Source organism: Octopus sinensis, linkage group LG2 (genome assembly GCF_006345805.1).
Source record: "Octopus sinensis linkage group LG2, ASM634580v1, whole genome shotgun sequence".
Classification (NCBI taxonomy): domain Eukaryota; kingdom Metazoa; phylum Mollusca; class Cephalopoda; order Octopoda; family Octopodidae; genus Octopus; species Octopus sinensis.
In genome coordinates, this window is record NC_042998.1 from 207,449,794 (window position 1) to 207,474,503 (window position 24,710).

General features: G+C 40.3%; 1 protein-coding gene across 1 annotated transcript; it reads right to left on the bottom strand.

Annotated features, from left to right (window-relative positions):
- Nucleotides 1–1,671: 1,671 nt before the first annotated feature.
- Nucleotides 1,672–23,136, bottom strand: LOC115227554 (fatty acid synthase-like). Its single transcript, XM_036500780.1, has 12 exons — nucleotides 23,077–23,136; nucleotides 18,896–19,011; nucleotides 17,633–17,701; nucleotides 15,317–15,460; nucleotides 12,816–12,990; nucleotides 12,563–12,721; nucleotides 10,748–10,895; nucleotides 9,360–9,427; nucleotides 6,998–7,098; nucleotides 5,034–5,148; nucleotides 3,534–3,677; nucleotides 1,672–1,739 (listed from the first exon to the last, which is right to left on the bottom strand). Exons 2-12 carry the CDS (start codon nucleotides 18,944–18,946, stop codon nucleotides 1,672–1,674), a joined length of 1,242 nt encoding a protein of 413 aa, XP_036356673.1. The 5' UTR covers nucleotides 18,947–19,011; nucleotides 23,077–23,136.
- Nucleotides 23,137–24,710: the final 1,574 nt, after the last annotated feature.

The window sequence follows — 24,710 nt, forward strand, 5'->3', positions numbered from 1 at the left end:
CACTATTTACATTTGACGGATATTTGTCCTCGTCTTGTTTGTTATTAACAACAAGATGAGGACACAAGCAGTCACTTGAATAATAATAATAATAATAATAATAATAGTATCGTAAAGGCGGCGAGCTGGCAGAATCGTTAGTACACCGGGCGAAATGCTTAGCAGTATTTCGTCTGCCGCTACGTTCTGAGTTCAAATTCCGCCGAGGTCGACTTTGCCTTTCATCCTTTCGGGGTCGATAAATAAGTACCAGTTACACACTGGGGTCGATGTAATCGACTTAATCCGTCTGTCTGTCCTTGTTCGCCCCTTCTGTGTTTAGCCCCTTGTGGGTAGTAAAGAAATAAGTATCGTAAAATACCTTAGGAATGAGAACCCAGGTTCGAAATTTCCCCAAGACACCCGATGAAGGCTGGAGGGTATATCAGCCGAAACGTTGTGTTAACAACAAACAAGATGAGGACAAATATCCATCAAATGTAAATATATGTTAAGACCTTTTAACGTATCGCTCGCTTCCGTTTCCCGGTACATCGTTTCTCTGTTGAGCCGCTTCTTAACCGTAAGTCTTTTTTCTCCAATAACTCTTTTCCTTGAACCGCTGTTATCTGGAACTCACCACCGTCGTCTTGTTTTCCTCTGGTCTCTGATATTCAGTCCTTTAAGCTTTCTGTCAATCGACAGGTTTTTAAAAAATTGTTGGCCCCTTCTTTTCCTTTTTTGTTGTCCCTTATGTCACGACAGCCTCAATCCTTGTTTGGAAGACATTCGTAAGAAGGCGTGAAAGAGATCTTGGAAAATCTCACTCCCAAATTTGGAATTGAAAGCTATACCAACCACCGAACAGCTTGGGTTTCAGGAGTCCACAACATTTCAACATTCTCGTAAACATCCTCAAAGATTTGAGAGGTGTAGATGTGGAGGTCTTCAAAGAGCGCCTGGGTAAATTTCTGAGATACCTATTTCTTTACTACCCACAAGGGGCTAAACACATAGGGGACAAACAAGGATAGACAAACGGATTAAGTCGATTATATCGACCCCAGTGCGCAACTGGTACTTAATTTATCGACCCCGAAAGGATGAAAGGCAAAGTCGACCTCGGCGGAATTTGAACTCAGAACGTAACGGCAGACGAAATACCGCTAAGCATTTCGCCCGGCGTGCCAACGCTTCTGCCAGCTCACCGAGGGAGTGCAGTTTCTGGCCAGAGGTTGTAGTAGTAGTATACACGTGTAGGTACAACTAACAGGGCCTGCTTATCTTTGTGAAGCGAAGCTGGATACACTGTTCTGATTTCGTCTCGAACTATGAGCGTCTTCCTTTTTGCCTTCCTTTCTACATTCCCCTAACCTGTCCCATGTCCTCAACCATACCAAATTACCAAAACCTCACGCCCTTATTTTTCTTCAATTATCGGCCTTATTTGTCTTCAATAATCCATTGTTTGGATGGGAAGACTTCGTACAGACCTGAAATAAAAAGCGCACACAGAAAGCTATCCGCTCGTCGTTTGTCAGAGATAATTCTAATATCGATTAAAAACATTGCTTTTTAGTTTTATGGAGCCACAACAGCTGGCGGTGAAAGCAATAAACTAAAGCCGAACACTTTATTTGTTCAATCACAATCGCCCCAGGAAATGAAAGCGTTAGGTTTTTGTAGACTAAGCTAGGCAAAGGTCAGTTTCAACTGAATTGAATTAAGTTTCTCAACGTAAGGCAAATATTTCTGCAGATCTAAGAATTATAAATAAATAAATACATAGTCAGTTGATTTACAAAAAATGTTTGTAGCCGAAGAAAATGGTGAACATAGGACCGTTTTCGCAGTATTACATGCCTTTGGGTAAAACAATACACTGGGGCCTATAGTATTATGTATATGTGCTGCAGATAGAAAGCTACAGCGTAGCTTTCTAGCATAAGGCGGCGAGCTGGCAGAAACGTTAGCACGCCGGGCGAAATGCTTAGCGGTATTTCGTCTGCCGCTACGTTATGAGTTCAAATTCCGCCGAGTTCGACTTTGTCTTTCATCCTTTCGGGGTCGATAAATTAAGTACCAGTTACGCACTGGGGTCGATGTAATCGACTTAATCCGTTTGTCTGTCCTTTCTGTGTTTAGCCCCTGTGGGTAGTAAAGAAATAGGTATTTCGTCTGCCGTTACGTTCTAAGTGTCAGGTCACTTTCGAGTGCTACTGGTAACATGTAACCCAGTACAACCTGTTGCATGGTCGGGTCTATGGCGACTAAACCGGCAACCCCACGAAGCTTGCTTGGTGAGGAGGGTGTTTATTGGACACCCTGCGGGATGAAAAACAAAACCGTCAAAGGGCGGAGGAACTCTTGAGAGTCAACGGCCATCCAATAAATGTTTTAAGGCTGTATCATGCGCGTGGACATAGAAATAATCGGACTGAATACCCGATCGCGCAGTTAAACGATTGCGAGTGAAGGACTCCTAGCCTTTGTTAGGGCATCCTTCTAGGAGAAGGTAACTCAGGTAACTGGGATAACTCCGACATAAAACCTGCGGCTCAGTGGTTACCGATGATGTTGACTTGTCCTTTTCGGATTATGGCTGCTGTTGCTTAGTGAGTGAGATTGACTCAGTGCACGGCCTTTCCTCACTTTAAAAAAAATCTTCTTGCACAGGCATTGCACGATAACAACATTGATTAAGCTTCGTGCAATGGCCACACTCGATAACGAGGGGGCAGCCACCACTTTCTGAGTTCAAATTCCGCCGAGGTCGACTTTGCTTTTCATCCTTTCGGGGTCGATTAAATAAGTACCAGTTACGCACTGGGGTCGATGTAATCGACTTAATCCGTTTATCTATCCTTGTCTCTTCTATGTTTAGCTCTTTGTGGGCCATAAAGAAAAAAAGTTACAGCGTATATACACAAGAATTGGGTTCCTCAGTCCGTGGGGACTCCACTGCACTGGAGCTTATAGTATTTATTGGTAATGGAATATTAAAGTTAAGATCGAGGAAAATATTTATTTTGCTGCTGTTCTCTCATCTGCTGTTGAAATTAAATAGTTACCACCACCGGACAAAATATCCTGTAGCATTTACTCCATTACTTTTCTCAGCACAAATCTACCCGGAATGGTTTAGTTTTAAAATAGCCACCTATGTATCATAGTTAACGTATGTACACCGTTGGAAAGCATAGAAATGTGGTTTTCGCCCGAGAGAAGATCTCTTCATAGATATACTGTGTTAAAAAATATTGGAACGCGGCGAACATCGTCCAAGCAACGAATCACAAGAGGGCCGGACGCATTTCGGCCTACTTCGACCAGAGGGACGAATCATTCAGCTACTACGACTATCAAAGAGTCATCGTCTCAGACCTTCCACAGCTGTTTCTTCGCTATCGATTGACATAATTTCCTGTCCCCCAAGACAAAATTAATCGATAAATATCTAACAGCTAATCAGTTATAAACAGCTGATTCTGAATTAGTAATCTCAAACAGAATTATAAAACAAAAACGTAGAAGAGGTTTCGAGTTTCACTTACTTGGCAATTTGGTCGGTTCCGTTACAATCTTTAACTGATGCTTCGTTAGTTCAGCAATTTCTGGAATTGGTTGGTTGTAGCAGACATTCGGAGGAATTATACCATGTTGTATGCACATCACACACTTCAGCAAACTTACCAAACCTTAAACGGAACCAAGAAATTACTTGTGAAAAATTGCAAGCCACTAGGCCAAGCTACAGGGTGTTCAAAAGGTTCCTCCGCAGTAAGTGTTTTATTGCTAAATAAATATTTATAAGATGGTGTAAGACCACAAAAGAATACATTAGACTTTACAAGACTTTAAAAAACTTTATAAGAGGTGTTGAAAGTGTCCTCCTTCATTTTCAATACATATGTTGACTCTTCTACGCATGTTTTGAAATATATCTTGGAGAGTCTGATGCAGAGTCTGATATGGTATGGACCGTGTGAAGGTTATGATTGCGTCTTTTAGCTCATTAATGGTTTTCGGGCGATTCTTGTACACTGATCCTTTACTTGCTCCCCAGAAAAAAGTCTGGCGGTATTACATCAGGTGATCTTGGTGGCCAGTGAAAAACTGGAGTCAATATAATTGATTTGCCCCTTCCCTCGAAATAATCCGTTCACCGAAAATCTCTTGGAATAGCGTCATGGTGATGCGCAAAGTATGTGCTGTAGCTCCATCTTGCTGAAAGTATGCATTATTACTTTCACTTTCAGTGAGTTGGCCAAGAAATGGATGGACAATACTTGAGCAATGTCTCTCGGTGTTGATAGTGTCTTCAAAAAAATTCACTGCGGAGAGATTTTTTGAACACTTTCTGCAAATTTATCGAGTTCATTTAATTTGCCCATAAACGCTGGGTTCTCAGAGAAATTCGTTGGGTTTCCCCTCCCCCATTTATTTTAATCCTTTTCAGTGTTGCATGTTTTAGGCTGCGGCCATGCTGGGGCACTGCCTTCAAGAATTTAAGCCAAACGAATCGACCTCAGTACTTTTTTTCCATTTAAGCCTTGTACTTATTCTATCGGTTATTTTTGCGCAGAATCGCTAAGTTACAGCGACGTAAACACACCAGCATCGGTTGTCAAGCGATGTTGGGGGTGGAGGGGGGGCAAACACAGACACACAAATACACACACACGCATATATTATACGACGGGCTTCTTTCGACCAAATCCACTCACAAGGCTTTGGTCGGCCCGAGGCTATAGAAGACATTTGCCCAAGGTGCCACGCAGTGGGACTGAACCCGGAACCATGTGGTTGGTAAGCAAGCTACTTACCACACAACCAGGAAAAATATTTTAATGTTTTGCGATTGTTTTTCTTTGCTTGTATAGCTTTATTTTTTCCCCTACAACTTTGGTTTATCGCTTTTGAATACTTCGTGTCAAACGTATGACGAAGGAGAGCCAGATTTAAAAAAACACAAAAAAAAACAAAATTTATCTGAGAATCCCATATTATTGGAAGCGTGGACGAGAATCTTTGAAAGTCGGAACGTCATTTACCCGAGCAAGCTTCTGTGTGTCCAAGATTACTTTTACAAGAACCAACAAGTAAAGGCGATGTTCGGTTTTTGCAGAATACCTCAGCCAGCGAATAGATTTCCATTGCATCATTGACCTAAAAAAAAAGAGAAAAGAAAAGAAAAAAGTCTTCAAACATCTCCATTGACCTTGAAAATAAAAAAGTAAATAAGTGCAGCAGTGGCTGTGTGGTAAGAAGCTTGCTTCCCAACCACATGGTTCCGGGTTCAGTCCCACTGTGTGGCATCTTGGGCAAGTGTCTTCTGAAGATATTTGGTAGAGGGAAACTAAAAGAAGCCCGTCGTGTATGTGTGTGTGTATATATATATGTATGTATATATGGGTGTGTGAGTGTGTGCAATATATATATATATATATTTGCGTGTCTGTATTTGTCCCCCCACCATCGCCTGATAGCCGATGGTTGTGTTTACGTCCCCATAACTGAACGGTTCGGCAAAAAGAGTCCAATAGAATAAGTACTAGGCTTACAAACAATAAGTCCTGGGGTCGATTTATTCGACTAAAAGGCGGTGCTCCAGCATGGTCGCAGTCAAATGACTGAAACAAGTAAATGAATAAAATCCTCAAGCATTATCGTCTCCGGTCTTTGGACTCAGAACCGGTTTCCATGGCGTATAAATAAATGACCGAGATCACCGCCCCACCAACTGAACAGAAGGTCACTTCATCCCAGGGTTATTCATCTCTACAGCTGAGTAAACTGGAGCAACGTGAACTGAGGTGCTTTGCTCAAGAACACAACGCACCACCCCGTTTGGGAATTGAAATTACGATCTTGCGACCGTGAGCGTCACACTCTAATCACTAGGCCACGCACCTTCACCGTCGAGTTCCGATCTCTCTAGATATTTTATATTAATACAAAACCTGGAAGAGAAGAATAACTGGTGATTTAAGACATCTGCTAAAGACTTGCATTAGTATGAAACCTAAAAGAGAGAAGGGTATAGACCAGTGGGTCCCAACTTGGGGTCCGCAAAGACAAATGCGATCCGTGAACTAAGTTCAAAATTTCACACCTCTCTCTCTCTCTCCCTCTCTGTATGCGCGCGCGCGCGTGTGTGTATACTTTCTTGTTTCAGTCATGTGACTGTGGCCTTGCTGGAGCACCGCCTTTAGTCGAGCAAATCGACCCCAGGACTTATTCTTGGTAAGCCTAGTACCTATTCTATCGGTCTCTTTTACCGAAACGCTTTGTTACGGGAACGTAAATACACCAGCATCAGTTATCAAGCGATGTTGGGGAGACAAACACAGACACACATACACACACATATATATATACACATATATATATATATACACATATATATATATACACACACACACACACACGACGGGCTTCTTTCAGTTTTCGTCAACCAAATCCACTCAAGGCTTTGGTCGGCCCGAGGCTATGGTAGAAAACACTTGCTCAAGGTGCCACGCAGTGGGACTGAACCCGGAACCATGTGGTTCGTAAGCAAGCAACTTAGCACACAGCTATTCCTACGCGCGCGTGCGTGCGTGCGTGCGTGCGTGCGTGCGAAAGGATTATTATTATTATTATTATCGTTTGCGCGCCGGACGAAATGCTTAGCAATATTCCGTCTGTCGCTATACTCTGAGTTCAAGTTCCGCCGAGGTCGACTTTGCCTTTCACCCTACCGGGGTCGATAAATTAGGTACCAGTGAAAAACTGGAGTCAATATAATTGATTTGCCCCTTCCCTCGAAACTTCAGGCCTTGTGTCTTTAAGCAAAAAGGATCATCATCATCATCATCATCATCGTGGTTGACAGCGGAATCGATAGAGTGCCAAGTGCCTCGTGGTGTTTAGTTACAACTGATTACTATTCAGTATTCAAACGCCGTTCATTACATCATAGATATATTCCTGCAGTCTGTTTCGCAATCAATAGCAAACATGAATGTTTAATTACCTTGATTCCCGTACCATCTGCTTCCACGTACACAACGCTCTCTCCATTGTACAGTTCACGCAGCAACTTAATTTGCGATTCTTCACTCGCATAATGAACATCTGCTTCGAAAGACAACGGAAAATAAAAAAAGACCACACGGCTGAAAGCGATGAATAATTACTTTTACGTGACATTATTAATAACGCCTTTAATAATATAAGATATAAATAATCATTAAATTCTAAATTCATTGAAATTACATATGGAAAATTTATTATAATTTATGCGTTATTTTTTTTACTTGATTTAGTCATTAAGCCTCAGCCATGCTGGAGCACCACTTTGAAGCGCTAAGTTCCAGGGACTTAAACACAACACAGGTTGTGAAGCGGTGATGGTGGGACACACACACAATATAGTATATACACACACACACACACAATATATAATGCACACACAATACACACACTATATTATACATACACACACACACACACACACACCGGGTATTTTCAGTTTCCGTCTACCAAATCCTCTTTGGTCGACTCGAGTCCATAATAAAAAGCACAAGCCTAAGGTGCCATGCAATAGGACTGAACTCGGAACCATATGGTTGGGAAGCAGGCTCTTTACCAAAGAGCCACGGACCAAAGGACCTTCTGGATATTATTGTTATTTATATTGTTTACACGTTGGAAAACCCATTGTACCGTCCGGTTTTTGTCTTGTGTGTTATGCCTTTTAATGTAATTTTGTGAGCCCTTGGTGGCGAGATGGCAGAACCGTTAGAAAACTACGCTGCATTTCGCCCGTCTTTACGTTCTGAGTTCAAATTCTTTCGGGGTCAAATTACGTACCAGTGAAACACTGGGGTTGATCGACTAGTCTCCCCCGTTCCCACCAATATCAGGCTTTGTGCCAGTCGTAGAAAGGATTGATTATTAAAATAAAGATGGCGAGCTGGAAGAAACGTTAGCACGCCGGGCTACGTTCTGAGTTCAAATTACGCCGAAGTCGACTTTACCTTTCATCCTTTCAGGGTCGATTAAATAAGCACCAGTTACGCACTGGGGTCGATGTAATCGACTTAATCCGTTTGTTTGTCCCCCCTGTTTGTAGCCCCTTGTGGGTAGTAAAGAAATAGGTATTTTGTCCGTCTTTACGTTCCGAGTTCAAATTCTGCCGAGGTCGACTTAATCTATCGTCCCGGAAAGGGTGAAAGATAGAGTACCAGTTGAATACTGAGGTCGATGTAATCGGCTTCTTCCCCACCAAATTTCAGGCTTTGTGCCTATTGTAGGAAGGGTTATTAATATTGTTGTTTAAGGTGGCTTCCTGGTCGAATCCCTGCCACAACAGACAAAACGCTTAACGCCGTTTCTTCTAGTGTACGTTTTCAGTTCAAAGGGCGGCGAGGTCGACTGTCATTCCTCCTTTTGGAGTTTATAAGGAAAGTGTCCGTTAAACACGAGGGACAATATGATCCACTTATTCCTTACCTTAAAATTGGTTTTCTGGTAAATTCTTTTTTTCAACAAATTTTATTGAACAAAAACAATATCAACATGTAACAAAAACATCTTGATTATTCCGGGGTATATTCATCATCTACTTCAATTACTGTTTCCCATTTGCTTGGCAGACGGTCAGACTGTCATTTAAAGATGTTTTTGTTAGATATTGTTATTGTTGAGCAAAAAAAAAAGCTGCAATAATTATGCACCAACCGAATCTTTTTGACTAAAATCTTTGAAAACTTCTGTTTTATTTTTGTTTAAAGGTCGCCCCTTAAAAGAGAATATGCAGAGAATATGATCAGATTATCTAGCTTTGATGATGATGGCATCATCAAAGCTAGATAATCTGATCATAGGTCTGCTCTGAACAGATTTGGGGTTAAGCATCAACTCATTCGAAATATAATTCTTTTTATCTCCAGGTTGACCATCGTCATGGAGGAAGGAAATGCTACTTCATTTCCACTGGTATTTCTAATCAAAGAAACCGAATCAGAGAGTAAATAGACACATGGTGCCGGGTTGAGCCCCACTGCACCTCGAGAAAGTGTCTTTTGCTATAGCCTCGGACCGACCAAAGCCTTGAGAGTGGATTTTGTAGAAGGAAACTGAAAGTCCATCGTGTGTGCGTGTGTATGTGCGTGCGTGTGCATGTAGTACGCGTATGTGCGCGAGCGCGTATGTGTGCGCGTGTTTGCTCCCGCCCCACTCCGTTTGACAACCGGTATTGGTATGTTTACATCCCTATCACTTAGCGTTTCGGCAAAACAAAAAAAGTACAAAAGTTCTTCAAGGCGGTGCCCCAGTATGGTCGCTGTCTAATGACTGAAATGAAGAAAGAAAAGGCGTTGAAAGGATCTTACCTTCTTTGTAACCAGAAAACAAACATAAAACATCACAAATCTCTGCATATTCTCTTTTAAGGGGCGACCTTTAAACAAAAATAAAACAGGTAAAATTTTCGGTGAACATTTTCGAAAAATTTCGGCGTAAATTTTGGAAAAATTTTTCGGATAAATTTTTCGGATAAATTTTTCGGATAAAATTTTCGGATAAAATTTTCGGATAAAATTTTCGGATAAAATTTTCGGATAAAATTTTCGGGGAAAATTTTCGGATAAAATTTTTGGGGAAAAATTTTCGGTGAAAATTTTTGGGGAAAAATTTTTGGGGAAAAATTTTCGGTGAAAATTTATGAAAAATTTTTGGGGAAAATTTTCGAAAAATTTTTGGGGAAAATTTTCGGTGAAAATTTTTTGAAAAATTTTTGGGGAAAATTTTCGGTGAAAATTTTTTGAAAAATTTTTGGGGAAAATTTTCGGTGAAAATTTTTGGGGAAAATTTTCGGTGAAAATTTTGGAAAAATTTTTGGTGAAAATTTTGGAAAAATTTTTGGTGAAAATTTTGGAAAAATTTTTGGTGAAAATTTTGGAAAAATTTTTGGTGAAAATTTTGGAAAAATTTTTGGTGAAAATTTTGGAAAAATTTTTGGTGAAAATTTTGGAAAAATTTTTGGGGAAAATTTTCGAAAAATTTTTGTGGAAAATTTTCGAAAAATTTTTGTGGAAAATTTTCGAAAAATTTTTGGGGAAAATTTTATGTGAAAATATTTTGGTGAAATTTTTGGTAGATTCAGATGAAGATGGTACTTAAGTTAAAGGCACCAGAATTTTTTATGGTATTATCCATATAAATCAAATGGGGTGATTATAATCAAAATAGGCAACAAGGATATCCAAGATAGTGTATGTGGCTGAAGATTGCTCGACATTTTAAAACTGATGTAATACTTACAGTTTTTAATAAAATGAAGTAACATGAAACAATTGTACTACACTACCTTGGATATCCTTGTTGCTTATTTTGATTACACACACACACATATATATATATATATATATATATATATATATATATATTATATATATATATATATATATATATATATATATATATATATATATATATATATATATAATTTTGACTTTTGCTCACGGACTACCAGTACTACCTTTGCGCAGCCCCGGTTGGGAACCACTGGATTATATCGACTCAGTGTCCAGCTAGATCTTATTTTATCGACTCCAAAAGGATGAAAGGCGAAGTTGATCCTGGCGGCATTTGAACTCTGAACATAAAGACGGACGAAATGCATGAAGCATTTTACCCGCTGTGCTAACGACCCTGCCCACTCGTCGCCTCGATGCTGCAAAATATTAGACACCTAGTAGGGAGCTGTACGAATACTTACCTGGAAGCTAACAAAACTGCTACGACGCCCTCTGATCTCACGTAACCATTGGCTTCACAATCAAACGGACGACTTGCACCATTGGGCGATAAAATACCCAATTTCAGAAGCTGGATGGAATGTTGTGGATTTAAGATCAAATTGGCTCCTAAAACAAATATTTCATTCATTAAAAACAAAATTCGTCGAAAATAACGTTAAAGAAATAATAAACTTGTTTAAGGTGCAGCGGGAATATTGGGTACGAGGTCATCACGACCAAACCACAATAGCTTGACGTGATCAGTTTATAAAGCAGCGTCAACTGTGTGGCACCTTCTACTATAGCCTTGGGCCGACCAAAGCCTTGTGACTGGATTTGGTAGACGGGAAACTGGAAGAAACCCGTCATATATATATATATATATATATATATTATATATATATATAATGGGCTTTCCATTTCTGTCTATCAAACCCACTCGCAAGGCTTTGGTCGGCCAAGGGCAATAATAGAAGATACTTGCTCAAGATGCCACGCAGTGGGACTGAATCAGGAACCATGTGGTTGGGAAGCAAACTTCTTATCACACTGCGACACCTTTTACAAACAATTACCCTCACCCTTTTAACAGGTTTAAAAACAGGATTATAAAGAAAAAAACATAACTGAACCGAAATACTGTTATTGTATGTTGTAAAATATACCAGGGATTAAGTTGTTAATATTGGCCTTTCAGCTGAAAATGTGTGTTTAATTATGATTTAATTTTACAGATCAGAATCGCTTGGAATTGTGCCGGAGTGGTCGCACTCCAAAGACATGGCGCGCCGTCAAGCCTTTGTAACTACGAGGGGTTTCTGCGAAAGGCCAGGCTGGTGGCCCAACCTTCCAAGTTCTTTCAAAGGACTTGGAAAAACTGAAAGACCGTTGCAATATGAGTGTGAATCAGAGAGAAGACTATTCTGAATAAAACCATAACTGATCCTCCTGTATCTTCTTTTACCGAAAGCCAGGAACTTCCCAATGCACCTCCTACATGTTTTCGGGTCCGGGACGACTTTGATACGTCAGATATGGTCGACCAAAGCCTCTCGCAGTGGGAGCCAACTGGAGGTGATGATTAATGATCGAAACTTCATTCATAACAAGATTCGGATACTACCATCTGTCTCTTGGAGCCCTTCTAACAGAGTCTACTGTTGCAAGAAGTATTTGAACCCGGTTTTAGGTCTGAGAATGACTTTCTTCTACTGAAAATATAACGGGAGATAAGCTTGCGTACTCAGATTAAACCATTAAAAATAATTTTTAAAGGTGTCGCAGGATATAAAATGAAACTCAGTGTATCGATATATTTCTTTATATTTCTTTACTACCCACAAGGGGCTAAACACAGAGAGGACAAACAAGGACAGACAAACGGATTAAGTCGATTATATCGACCCCAGTGCGTAACTGGTACTTATTTAATCGACCCCGAAAGGATGAAAGGCAAAGTTGACCTCGGCGGAATTTGAACTCAGAACGAAAGCATTTCGCCTGGCGTGCTAACCTTTCTGCCAGCTCGTCGCCTTTCTTTAGTTATAGAGTTTGGCTTCCATGATCGGTTGCCGTTAATTAGTTAAAATATTTTATATTTTTCCAATCGCTCGAGATTAAGAACCAATATACAAATATGAATTTACGAATAATTTGGAATTTTTTTCCAGTTTCCTTAATAGAAACAAGCTCAGCATTTAATTACAAACCAAGAAATCAACAAAAATGTCGAAGTGTATAGAATTAAATATATTATATGGCATGGAAGATCGGAAGTACATAAATCAACTAACCTGCCACAATAGCATAATCTGATCGACCGACAGTTAGGTCTAGAATGGCCATTTGGAGAGCACTAATACTTGAGCTACAGGCTGTGTCAACAGATGCTGCAGGACCTTGGAACCCAAACGAAGAGACAATTCGACCGAGAAATTCAGATTTTGTATTCACTGGAATGAAACGATTATAAAAAACGATTAAAAGTTGCAATTTGGATTGGACAGCGAAGGAAGGTGGAATATTTTGATGTCTCTGGAAACTTACAATAATTACTTTCACTGGAAGTTGAAGTGGTTACAGCATCTTCATCGTTGAAGGTCATGGCTAAATAAGTTCCTGTTTTCTTCTGTCTTAGAGTCTTGTAAGGAACTCCAGAATCAACAATACATTCATGGATTACTTCCAACAAAGAATAAAGGGCCCCTGGCATATATGGAGCCTACAAGAATAGAAAAATTACGATATTTAACAAGCGGGTCTTTTTTAAATCCTTTCTTTCATCTGATTTACTCTTTTACTCTTTTACTTGTTTCAGTCATTTGACTGCGGCCATGCTGGAGCACCACCTTTAGTCGAGCAAATCGACCCCGGGACTTATTCTTTCTAAGTCCAGTACTTCTTATTCTATCGGTCTCTTTTGCCGAACCGCTAAGAGACGGGGACGTAAACATACCAGCATCGGTTGTCAAGCAATGCTAGGAGGACAAACACACACACACATACACACATACACACGACAGGCTTCTTTCAGTTTCCGTCTACCAAATCCACTCACAAGGCATTGGTCGGCCCGGGCCTATAGCAGAAGACACTTGCCCAAGATGCCACGCAGTGGGACTGAACCCGGAACCATGTGGTTTGTTAGCAAGCTACTTACCACACAGCCACTCCTGCGCCTATTTCTTTTTTTTTTTTTGTCCAATATTCAAATTTTCTACACTGGTGTAGTTTTGCATGCCGATAACGAAAATCCCGTTTATCTTTTGTAGAAATTAAAATGTTACAAGCCTTTAAAATTTGATATTTTTGACCAATCAGAAATCTCCATTGCTGATATACCAGAATATAGAAATATCAGCCAAGTCTCCCTCAAATTACATCCTGTCTTGAAAGGGATATGTTGGAAATTATGATTTAGAAGAGAAAGGAAAGCGTTCCTGATGTTTTTCAGGGTCACCGATTGGAGTGGGGAGAAGGCGAGTTATCAAATCAGACTCTTGGCTAGAATAAAGGAAGCTCCGCCAAAGATGCTTCAGGACCAAACAGTACGGCTAATTTTTCAGAGTTACACCCGCACGATTTTCACTAAGAAAAAAAAAAAAAAACTCAGATTTTTGGCGTGGAATCAAGTACCCTGACCTCCTAATATACTGCAAATCCCTTATTTTGGTTCGGAAAAGGGGTGGAGCGAAGGGGAACGCCCCAGTTCCAGATTCATTGGAAAAAATTTTTTTCGTTGAATGAATTCCTGTGACATCCTAATATGCTACAAAACCTTTTTTGGGGTCCAAAAACGGAGTGGGGTGAGGTGGAAGCCTTAGAAATTTCATCCATCCCCACTGATCTTTTCAGGATTAGGGAAATACGTCCCATATACATAAGAAAAAAATTTTTTCTTTAGTGAAAATCGTGCTGGTGAAAAGATCAACGGGGGTGGGTGAAATTTCCAAGGCTTCTACCTCACCCCACTCCGTTTTTCGGACCCCAAAAAGGGTTTTGTAGCATATTAGTATATCACAGGAATTCATTCAACGAAAAAAATCCAATCATTCCGGGACGGTGGGGGGTATCCCCCTTCGCCCCTCCCTTATCCGAACCAAAATAAGGGATTTGCAGCATATTAGGAGGTCAGGGTACTTGATTCTACGCAAAAAAATCCGTTTTTTTTTCTCTTAGTGAAAATCGTGTGGGTGTTACTCTGGAAAATTACCGCAGTACGACCTCATGTAAGTGGGTTTTATAGCTAAATAGTGTGGACTTCACTAAAGGTGTTAAGAGCGTCAGATTGTGAAAACTCCACTAAAGATGTTTAAGAACCATGTGGTGCGGACTCGCCCAAGAAGAGTTTAAATGCCAATAGTGATGTTAAACGGATTAAGTATACCATTAAAAAACGGAAACAGTTCCTTTTCACAAGATTTCAGTTGAAATAATATATTTCTAAATCTCGATAAAGTGATAGTATATTGTCAACTTGATGTGACAGTCCCATGAAAGGGAAGAATGCTACTGTTATTTAGCCCTAGGAAACAACGTTTCCTGTTGGACTTGACACATTCCCTGTGTCCTTATGTTTTCAAAGGGGAGACAAGCACCACCACCCAGCAAAGACAGTATCCAGAAAATAGTTTCAGAGTTATTGCTCATCAGTCTGGAGTAATGATGAGCAGTTACTGAAACCAGTCTCTGGATGCTGGCTTTGCTGGGCGGAGGCGCTTGTATCCACTTTTAAAACATAAGGACACAAGAAATGTGTCAAGTCCAACAGGAAACGGTGTTTCCCAGGGCTAAACAACAGTAGCATTCTTCCCTTTCATGGGACTGTCACATTAAGTTGACAACATACCATCAAGATTTCAGTTTCCGTTTGCAAATTTCATTCAGAATACTTTGGTCTAGTTAAGGAATAGATCAAAAAGGTTAATGATATGAGGGGTCGGACAGTGGAATAGATATGATGAAGGGGTCAAACAATGGAGTATGAAACTTCGTTAGGTTTGCCTTATTAGAACTAATCAAACACTACAACAAATTAATCACTTTACCTCTTCCAAACTATTGAAGGCATAAGCGTCAAATTGATTGGGATTTGGTAAAAGTCCAATTCTCGGAGGAATTCGAAACATTCCTGGCGGCCAGCGAGTCGGACCAAACATGTCCACACTCTTCATTAAATTCTCCCAAAATTCCTGCAAAAGATTCAGAAAGATTTTTTTAGAAAAGAAAGAATACAATGAGGATTGTTTTTCGAAATTTCTATGATGTTGGCAATTCTGAGATTGAATAGATTCTTTTTTCAGCAACATAATTGATAGGAGGCTGATAATTATCATTTCTATAATGGCCCAGTGGTTAGGGCAGCGGACTCGCGGTCGTAGGATCGCGGTTTCGATTCCCAGACCGAGCGTTGTGAGTGTTTATTGAGCGAAAACACCTAAAGCTCCACGAGGCTCCGGCAGGGGATGGTGGTGATCCCTGCTGTACTCTTTCACCACAACTTTCTCTCACTCTTACTTCCTGTTTCTGTTGTACCTGTATTTCAAAGGGCCGGCCTTGTCACTCTCTGTGTCACGCTGAATATCCCCGAGAACTACGTTAAGGGTACACGTGTCTGTGGAGTGCTCAGCCACTTACACGTTAATTTCACGAGCAGGCTGTTCCGTTGATTCGGATCAACCGGAACCCTCGTCGTCGTAACCGACGCAGTGCTTCCAATCCATCATTTCTATAGAACGAGGAATTGTAGGTGACATTGTTAGAATCAACGGGAACAGGAAAGCAGATGAGGTGGGGAGAGAGGTGCTTATAGCATAGTGGTTAGTGTACTCGGTTTACGATCACAAGGTCGTGAGTTCAATTCCCGGCAGCATGTCGTGTACTTGAGCAAGACTTTATTTCACACTGCTCTGGTCCACTCAACTGGCAAAAATGAGAGTTATACCTGTAATTCACAAGGGCCAGCCTTACTTTCTTTTTCATGCTGAATCCTTCTGAGAACTACGTTAAGGGTACACGTGTCTGTGGAGTACTCAACCACTTGTCCGTTAATATCAAAAACAGCCATATATATATTATGTAGGGGGGTGGGTTAGCTGAACAGTTGTAAGATCAATTTGCTGGCTGTGGCTAAAGAGATGACTGTTGGGGTCAGTCGAGTTGCCACCTGGACACAGGGCAAAGCTTGGTCAATGTCGATCAAATCACAAGACACAAAACACCCGGTGACTCCAGGGTATGAGACTATTTGCCCGAATATGCGCAACAATAGATGTATGAAGAATCATTAATTGCACGCATCTAAAGTTTGGAAATCTTGTAAAAGAGAGGAGATGGATTTCTGATGTAAACAGATTGAGCAGGATTCCAAGATCATCCACCCCAAATACTGTCTAATCTTAAGAACTAATTTCACACACGACTAAATTCTTAGTGGATGTCCCTTATTGATGGTGTAAAAGCCAGACATGTCAACAGCATTTAAAGTGCACGAGTAACAAATAAATCTTATCTTTCAGTCATCAAACTGCGGCCATGCTGGGGCACCGTCTTAAAGAACTTTTAGTCGAATGAATCGATGTCAATACTTTTCTTTTAAAGTCTGGAACTTATTATATCGGTCTTTTTTGCCGAACCGCTAGCTGTGTTACAGGAGTGTAAACACTCCAATACTGGTTGTGAAGCGGCGGTGTGACACACACACACACACACACACACACACACACACACACACACACACACACACACACACACACACACACACACACAGAGGGCTTCTTTCAGTTTCCGTCTACCAAATGCATTCAAGGTTTTGATTGTCCCTGAGCTAGAGTAAAAGCCACTTTCCCATTGAACCCTGATCCCTGTGGTTGGGAAGCAAACTTCTTACCACACAGCCGCGTAGAGTGAGGAGGGAAGAGGGAGAAGGTGATGATGTTGAGTGAAGCGGTCTTCCGTAGTGAGAGAAGACCGAAACGTGGTCCTTTGCTATTCGTAAGACCCGCAGAAGAGAAAGCAGGTCAACCCCCGACACCGAGAGCATCGACGGATGGATGAATGCGCATCCAGGTTCAGCGGTTGCGTAGGAAGTCGGGGTCAAGAAACAGGAAGAAAGAGTGAGAGAAAGTTGGAGCGAAAGAGTACAACAGGGGTCGCCACCACCTCCTGCCGGAGCGTCGTGGAGCTTTAGGTTTTTCGCTCAATAAACACGCACAACGCCCGGTCTGGGAATCGAAACCACGATCCTCCGACCGCAAGTCCGCTGTCCTAACCATTGGGCGATTGCGCCTCCACTGGGGAAGGTGAGAGCGAGGTGGGGTGTTGTGAGTACAGAAATAGTCGAGAAAGGTTTTAAGATCACTTACTTGGACATCGTTACTTTTAGGGAGTCTGCAAGAGATGCCACCAATTTTTGCAGACAAAGGATTTCGAATCTGGAGAAAACAAGCAAAATACCTGTATTAGAATACAATATTACAGTTCCACATAATCAGAACTGGGAACCATTATGTCTGCGCTCCCTAAATATTTAACCACTGGGCCTTTTCATGGAATCCACGATTCTTCACAAGGCCTGGAGTTTTAAAAGAAGGAAGCCGATTACATCGACGCCAATGCTCAACTGGTCCGTATTTTATCGATCTCCGAAATAAATGAAAGGTGAAGTCAATCTCGGCTGAATGTAAAAACGAACGAAATATCGCTAAACATTTTGTCCAGTGTGGTAACGGTTCTGTCAGCTCGTAGATAGATTATTGGCCCCCGCCAGGAATATTCTTTTCTACTCTAGGCACAAGGCACGAAATATTTGGGGAGGGAGTCGGTCGATTAGATCGACCCCAGTACGCAACTGGTACTTAATTTATCAACCCCGAAAGGATTAAAGGCAAAGTCGACCTCGGCGGAGTTTGAACTCAGAACGTAGCGACGGGCGAAATACTATTTCTTTACTACCCACAACGGGCTGAACACAGAGAGGACAAACAAGGACAGACAGACGGATTAAGTCGATTACATCGACCCCAGTGCGTAACTGGTACTTAATTTATCGACCCCGAAAGGATGAAAGGCAAACTCGACCTCGGCGGAGTTTGAACTCAGAACGTAACGGCAGACGAAATACGGCTACGCATTTCGCTTGGCGTGCTAACGTTTCTACCAGTTCGCTGCCTTCCTCGCCAGGAATATTTTTTTCTATTCTAGGCATAATGCCCGAAATTTTGAGGGGAGGGGTCGGTTGGTTAGATCGACCCCAGTACGCAACTGGTACTTAATTTATCGACCCCGAAAGGATGAATGGCAAAGTCGACCTCGGTGGAATTTGAACTCAGAACGTAACGACAGACGAAATACTGCTAAGCATTTCGCCCGCCGTGCTGAGAGTTCTACCAGTTCGCTGCCTTCCCCGTCAGGAATATTAAAAAGTAGTGATACTACTACTAACAATAATAATAATAATTGTCTTTTAGCTTTTGTTTCAGTCATTGTACTGAGGCCATACTGGGGCACCACATTAAAAAACAAAAAACAAAAAAAACTATTTTTCATTTTTGCAGATAATTAATATTTCGTAATTCTATAATTGTGATTTTTCAGAATAAATCAAGAAACCTCTCGCGTCAACTTACTCCATTTTCAGTTCTTTCTGCACAGTTTGAAAGTACGTTGGTTGTTGGCATCCTCAGAACTGAGACCCGGGGACGATCAGGTCAAGTAAAAGCTGGTTCTCTCCTTGAGGTTTGAACTGTCAACGAGAAAAATGACAAAGTATTTTATTGCCGTTTCGAAATATCTCCAAAATATAAAAAGACAGATAAAGGTTATGAACTCAAAGCGTTTCTCTTCCCATCCTTCATTTTTCTTGGTCTTTTGGGGCTTTTTTAACGATCGTCATCTTTTTTGCTTTTTTGTCTATGTTTGAAGTCAATATCGAATGTCAATACTTTTCTTTTAAAGTCTGGAACTTATTATGTCGGTCTTTTTTCCCGAACCGCTAGCTATGTTTACAGGAGTATAAACACACCAATACTGGTTGTGAAGCGGTGGTGTGACACACAAACACACACACACAGGGCTTCTTTCAGTTTCCGTCTACCAAATGCATTCAAGGTTTTGATTGTTCCTGAGCTAGAAGTAAAAGCCACTTGCCCACTGAACCCAGAACCCCGTGGTTGAGAAGCAAACTTCTTACCACACAGCCGCGCAGAGTGAGGAGGGAAGAGGGAGAAGGTGAGAGCGAGGTGGGGTGGTTTCAAATTTTGGCACAAGGCCAGCGATTTCGGTGGAGCGGGTAGGTCGACCCCAGTGTGCAACTGATATTTTACCAACCTCGAAAGGACGAAAGGCAAGGTCTATCTAGGTTGCATTTGAACTCAGAACAAAGACGGACGAAATGTCGCTGAGCTCTTGCCCAAGGTGCTAACGATTCTGCCTGATAGCCGCTTTAGTAGCGTCTTAGATCTTAATAAAATTTACTATAGCTAACCTATTAATTTCCGTTCCCCCACAATATACAGTTAGTCATTTTAGAATATTTTCAAAAGGTTTAGACATTCACGTGCTTATTATAAAACTCAGCTTTAAAGATACAAAGATACACGTTAGATACATGAGAGAAACGATCGACCTTTCATGGGTGGCAAAGAAAATCTATTTATTCTATCCACACACGAATTTAAATCAATTTGATTTGGCTCCATGCGGGCCTTTTAACAGAAGCTTATCTCTTTCAGTCAACATCATGGCGTTTGGAGTGATTACTAGTGATGGCGACGTTATGCCTCCATTCATCTTCCCACACGGCCTCGGACTCAACACGGAGGCCTACATAAAGTTCCTAGCGGAGGGTGGCTGCTGGAAGACCCTATGTCTAGCTCAAGGTGTCACGCAGTGGGACTGAACCCGGAACCATATGGTTCGCACGCAAGCTACTTACCACACAGCCACTACGATAGGATTTTTTTCATTTAGTACAACATTTGTCTAAGGCGGCGAGTTGACAAAATCGTTGGCACATCGGACAAAATCTTAGCGGCATTTCGTTCGGCTTTTAATGCGGCAGAGGTTGACTTTGCCCTTTACCCTTTCGGGGTCGATAAAATAACAGTTGAACACTGGGGTCGACATATTCGTTTAACTTACTGCCCTGAAATTGTTCATTTCGAACCAATCTAATTCGTTTCGAACCAATCTAATTCGTTGCGAACCAATCTAATTCGTTTCGAACCAATCTATTCCATCTAATGCAGCGAGCGGATAGAATCGTTGGCACGCCGGACAAAATGCTTAGCATTTCTTCCGGGTCTACACTCGTAGTTCAAACCCTGACGTGGCAAACTTTGCCATTCGGCCTTTCTGAATCGACAGAATAACTCCCAGTTGAGCACTGGGGGTCGATGTAACCTTTTTCTTTACTACCCACAAGGGGCTAAATACAGAGAGGACAAACAAAGACAGAAACACGGATTAAGTCGATTATATCGACCCCAGTGCGTAACTGGTACTTACTTAATCGACCCCGAAAGGATGAAAGGCAAAGTCGACCTCGGCGGAATTTGAACTCAGAACGTAGCGGCAGACGAAATACCGCTAAGCATTTCGCCCGGCGTGCTAACGTTTCTGCCAGTTCGCCTGGTGGGGGGGGGGGGGTCGATGTAACCGACTTACTCTATCCTCTGAAAATGTCTGGCCTTGTGCTAAACTTAGAAACGATTACTACACCAGTCTCGTGAGATGGCTGTAACATAGTAAACGCTTGCCGGAATTGGGCGGGATGGAGCTAAAAAACAAACAAGTAAAATGTAAATTAGTTTTCATTTTTGGGTTGTGTGAGTGACAAAAATCTTTATATATAAAAGTGAAGTTGTGTGTCTGTCTCCTACGATTTAGATTCCTAACTACTCCCACATTTTGCGATGCAGTGTAACCAAAAGCGGGTATCTTATAGTCGTGATTCATATCGAGCCCTTCTGGGTATTAGCGCACGTCTACGATGAGTCTACGATTTAAAAAAAAAATTACCATCATTTTCCCCCATTTTTAATGCATTTTTTGCTATTATATAAGGGAAGTAACTCTCCAAAAATGTATTATTAAATCTCAGAACGTAAAAAGCTACAGTAACACCCCACCCTTTGTGGTTAGCCATATTGAGATGGCTATTATACTTTACATCTCTAAAAATGCTTATATAGTTATTTCCCTTACAAACCCGAGCAACGCCGGGCGATACTGCTAGTTCCTTTATAAAAGGAAACGACTATCCAATTCCTTGCGCTTTTCCTTTTCCAGGAGTAGAGATAGCTATAACGAAAGTCCACGGATGAGAATTAAGGGAAGGGTGTAATAGTAACAAAAACGGACTCAGCTGTAGTCTCAAACAAAATACCGATCTAGAACAGTGGTTCTTAACTGTGGTTCATGTTAGATTTTGTTGTTAAAATTTATCTGCAACTAGCAGTATCGCCCGGCGTTGCTCGGGTTTGTAAGGGAAATAACTATATAAGCATTTTTAGAGAGTTATAGCCAAAAAAAATAGCAAAAAAATGGAAAAAAAAAATGGTAAATTTTTTAAAAATCGTTAACTCATCGTAGACATTTTTAGAGAGTTACTTCCCTTATATAATAGCGAAAAAATGCATTAAAATGGAAAAAAAATGTTAAATTTTTTTTAAATCGTAGACGCGCGCTAATACCCAGAAGGGCTCGATATGAATCACGACTATAAGATACCCGCTTTTGGTTAAACTGCACCGCAAAATGTGGGAGTAGTTAGGAATCTAAATCGTAGGAGACAGACACACAACTTCACTTTTATATATAAAGATAAACTGGTTATATAATACACAAACTAATTTAATTCTTTTTATACAATTCCTTATAATATTTAATTGTAAAAATATGATTTTTTTTAAGCATTGAATTGCTAGTTGTAAAATGAGAATGCAAAGGGTGGGGGTCATAGATTAAAACTGGTTGAGAAATGCTGATCTAGAACAAAATTTGTGTTTTACCAAATTCGTTAGATTTTAAAACGATATCTTTATATATAAAACTGTTGTTGTGTGAGTGTCTGTCCCCTTCGATTTAGATTCCTAACTACTCCCACATTTTGCGGTGCAGTTTAACCAAAACCGGGTATCTTATAGTCGTGATTCATATCGAGCCCTTCTGGGTATTAGCGCACGTCTACAATGAGTCTACGATTTAAAAAAAAATTTAACATCATTTTTTTCCATTTTCATGCATATTTTTTTTAAAGTGAAGTAACTCTCTAAAAATTTCTACGATGAGTTAACGATTTAAAAATAAAATTACCATCATATTTTTTCCATTTTTAATGCATCTTTTTGCTATCTTTTGGCTATAACTATAAAAATGCTGTATAGTTTTTTCCCTTACAAACCCGAGCAACGCCGGGCGATACTGCTAGTCAAGTATATTTTCTTAATACAAAAGCCAGGCTTTTAACCTGGATTTACCAACACAATCCCCCAGACAATATTTCTGTTACACGTTAGTATTCCATTATTGTCGATATAGATTAAAAAACAATAAACAGAAAAGTTCCGGAATAGCTATCACTATTCCGGAAGAAAATGGCAAGGAACTAGGATTTCTTTACAAAAGTATCTTCGTGTTTTGATTACGATTCTGAAATGATTTTTTTTTATCTAAAAAGTTCAATTCTTAAGAAAATATTCTTGCCACCCAGTTCAGCGTTCTTTTCGTTTCTTACGAGGTACAGACAGCTATGGCGAAACTCCACCTAATAAATTTCGTATATGTATATGTATATATAAAATCTTACCAAATGACAGCTTTTCTTTTTTGGGGACCAGGGTGTAGTATTTCTTATTGCCAACAAAACTCCTTCACAATGAAAACCAAACACAATTCCAAGACATTGTTTTATAGCCTCGCAGTATTCTGGTTTTGCCCGCTTATATCTGCGATAAAATATTTCTTAAGGGAACAGTTCAGTGGGTGTATGTATGTATGTATATATATATATATATATATATATGTGTGTGTGTGTGTGTGTGTGTGTGTGTAAAGCAGTCTATCAGTTACTCACCACTGGTTTATAATTTTACATATTTCACCAATAAATGATACAAGCCGACAAACTTAGAGGTTACCAGTTCGATCCCTACAAGAGTATTTAGAAACCACGCTTATTTTCCTCTCTGCTTCGATATTGTCCACAAACTATCCTGCCTGTCGGTTAAAAACATCCACAAGTCCAATACAAACAGTTTCTTCATCTTATTATCATCCTTTTTGTCCCAAAACACTCCTTTACTGAATCACTTTCTCCTCTCCTTCCACCTTCTACCGCTACTACCTATCAATATTGCGCTCGGATTTCATTTGGTGAGTGGCTCATTTCTGGTGAAAAACATTTTATTAGTGCTAACATCTTTGGTATATGTCTAATATAGCTGTGAGGGGATGGGTCTGACCCCGGGGATGTGTGCCTTAACTTAAAGTAAACTAAATATGCTATATTTCCTAACGACATTACCCAGGGAGGCAAAAACGTACTCTTAACGTTACCCGTCGTATGACGGATAACACACTTGTACAAGCAGATTAAACAATATCGTATTTTATTACCTAAATATCACTAATATCAACTACTAATACATTTTTATTGGTGTATATTTGCGAAAATGAGTAATAAAAGACAGCTTAATGAAGAATTGAAGATAAGGCAGCCAAATAATAAAAGTTGAATTACTTGAAAACGATGACCCCACCTCCTCCTCCATATTCGTGCTGTCAATGTTTCACCCGATGTCGTATGGGTAAAAGGTTGACATGAAAAAGGATATTGAAAAATTAATCTTTTAAACTACTGGACGCAAGAAATATGTTTATACTAAAAGGAAAAAAAAATCAACAAACTATCTGATTACTTTTTAAAAATAGAAATCTATGTTGAAATGTATGCAGGAAGAGTGTATAGTGGAAGCCATCTTGGCCTTGAAAAAACACAAAGAATTTATTTGTCTCGTAAGTATTGCGGTGAGGGTGAATGTAGAAGGTGTAGGTAGGAATGGTGTGAAGGCTAACCAGTTAACGTCTTTAAGATAAAATTTCTAAGTACAAAAACTGAAGCTAAATACGGATAGCAAAAATATCAATAAAGCAGACGATAAAGAAAGTATTCAAAAATTGAAGTGTTACTGGGAAATGACGAAGCAGAACCAGATGTTGTCTTTTGAAGTGTATATAACCATGTGCACAATGTAGGTCAATGGTGGATATATGATCTGTTATTAAACTCTAGCCAAGAAATGGTCTTACGAGGGGCGTTCAATAAGTAATGCCCCTGACCCACTTCCCATAGCAGTAGAGCAACGAAACTTGGCACAGTTATTAGTCTTTTTCTACATAGGAACCACCCAGAGTTACGCATTTCTACCATCGTTTGATGCG

What these genes read in the sequence shown, in the direction of transcription:
- LOC115227554 (XM_036500780.1), bottom strand. Translation starts at nt 18,946, where the DNA reads ATGCCAACAACCAACGTACTTTCAAACTGTGCAGAAAGAACTGAAAAT. An exon ending in CAGAAAGAACTGAAAATGGA is followed by an intron (nt 17,702 to 18,895) that starts GTAAGTTGACGC and finishes TGTTTTCTCCAG; the next exon opens with ATTCGAAATCCTTTGTCTGC. An exon ending in GCAGTTTTGTTAGCTTCCAG is followed by an intron (nt 9,428 to 10,747) that starts GTAAGTATTCGT and finishes TTTTGTTTAAAG; the next exon opens with GTCGCCCCTTAAAAGAGAAT.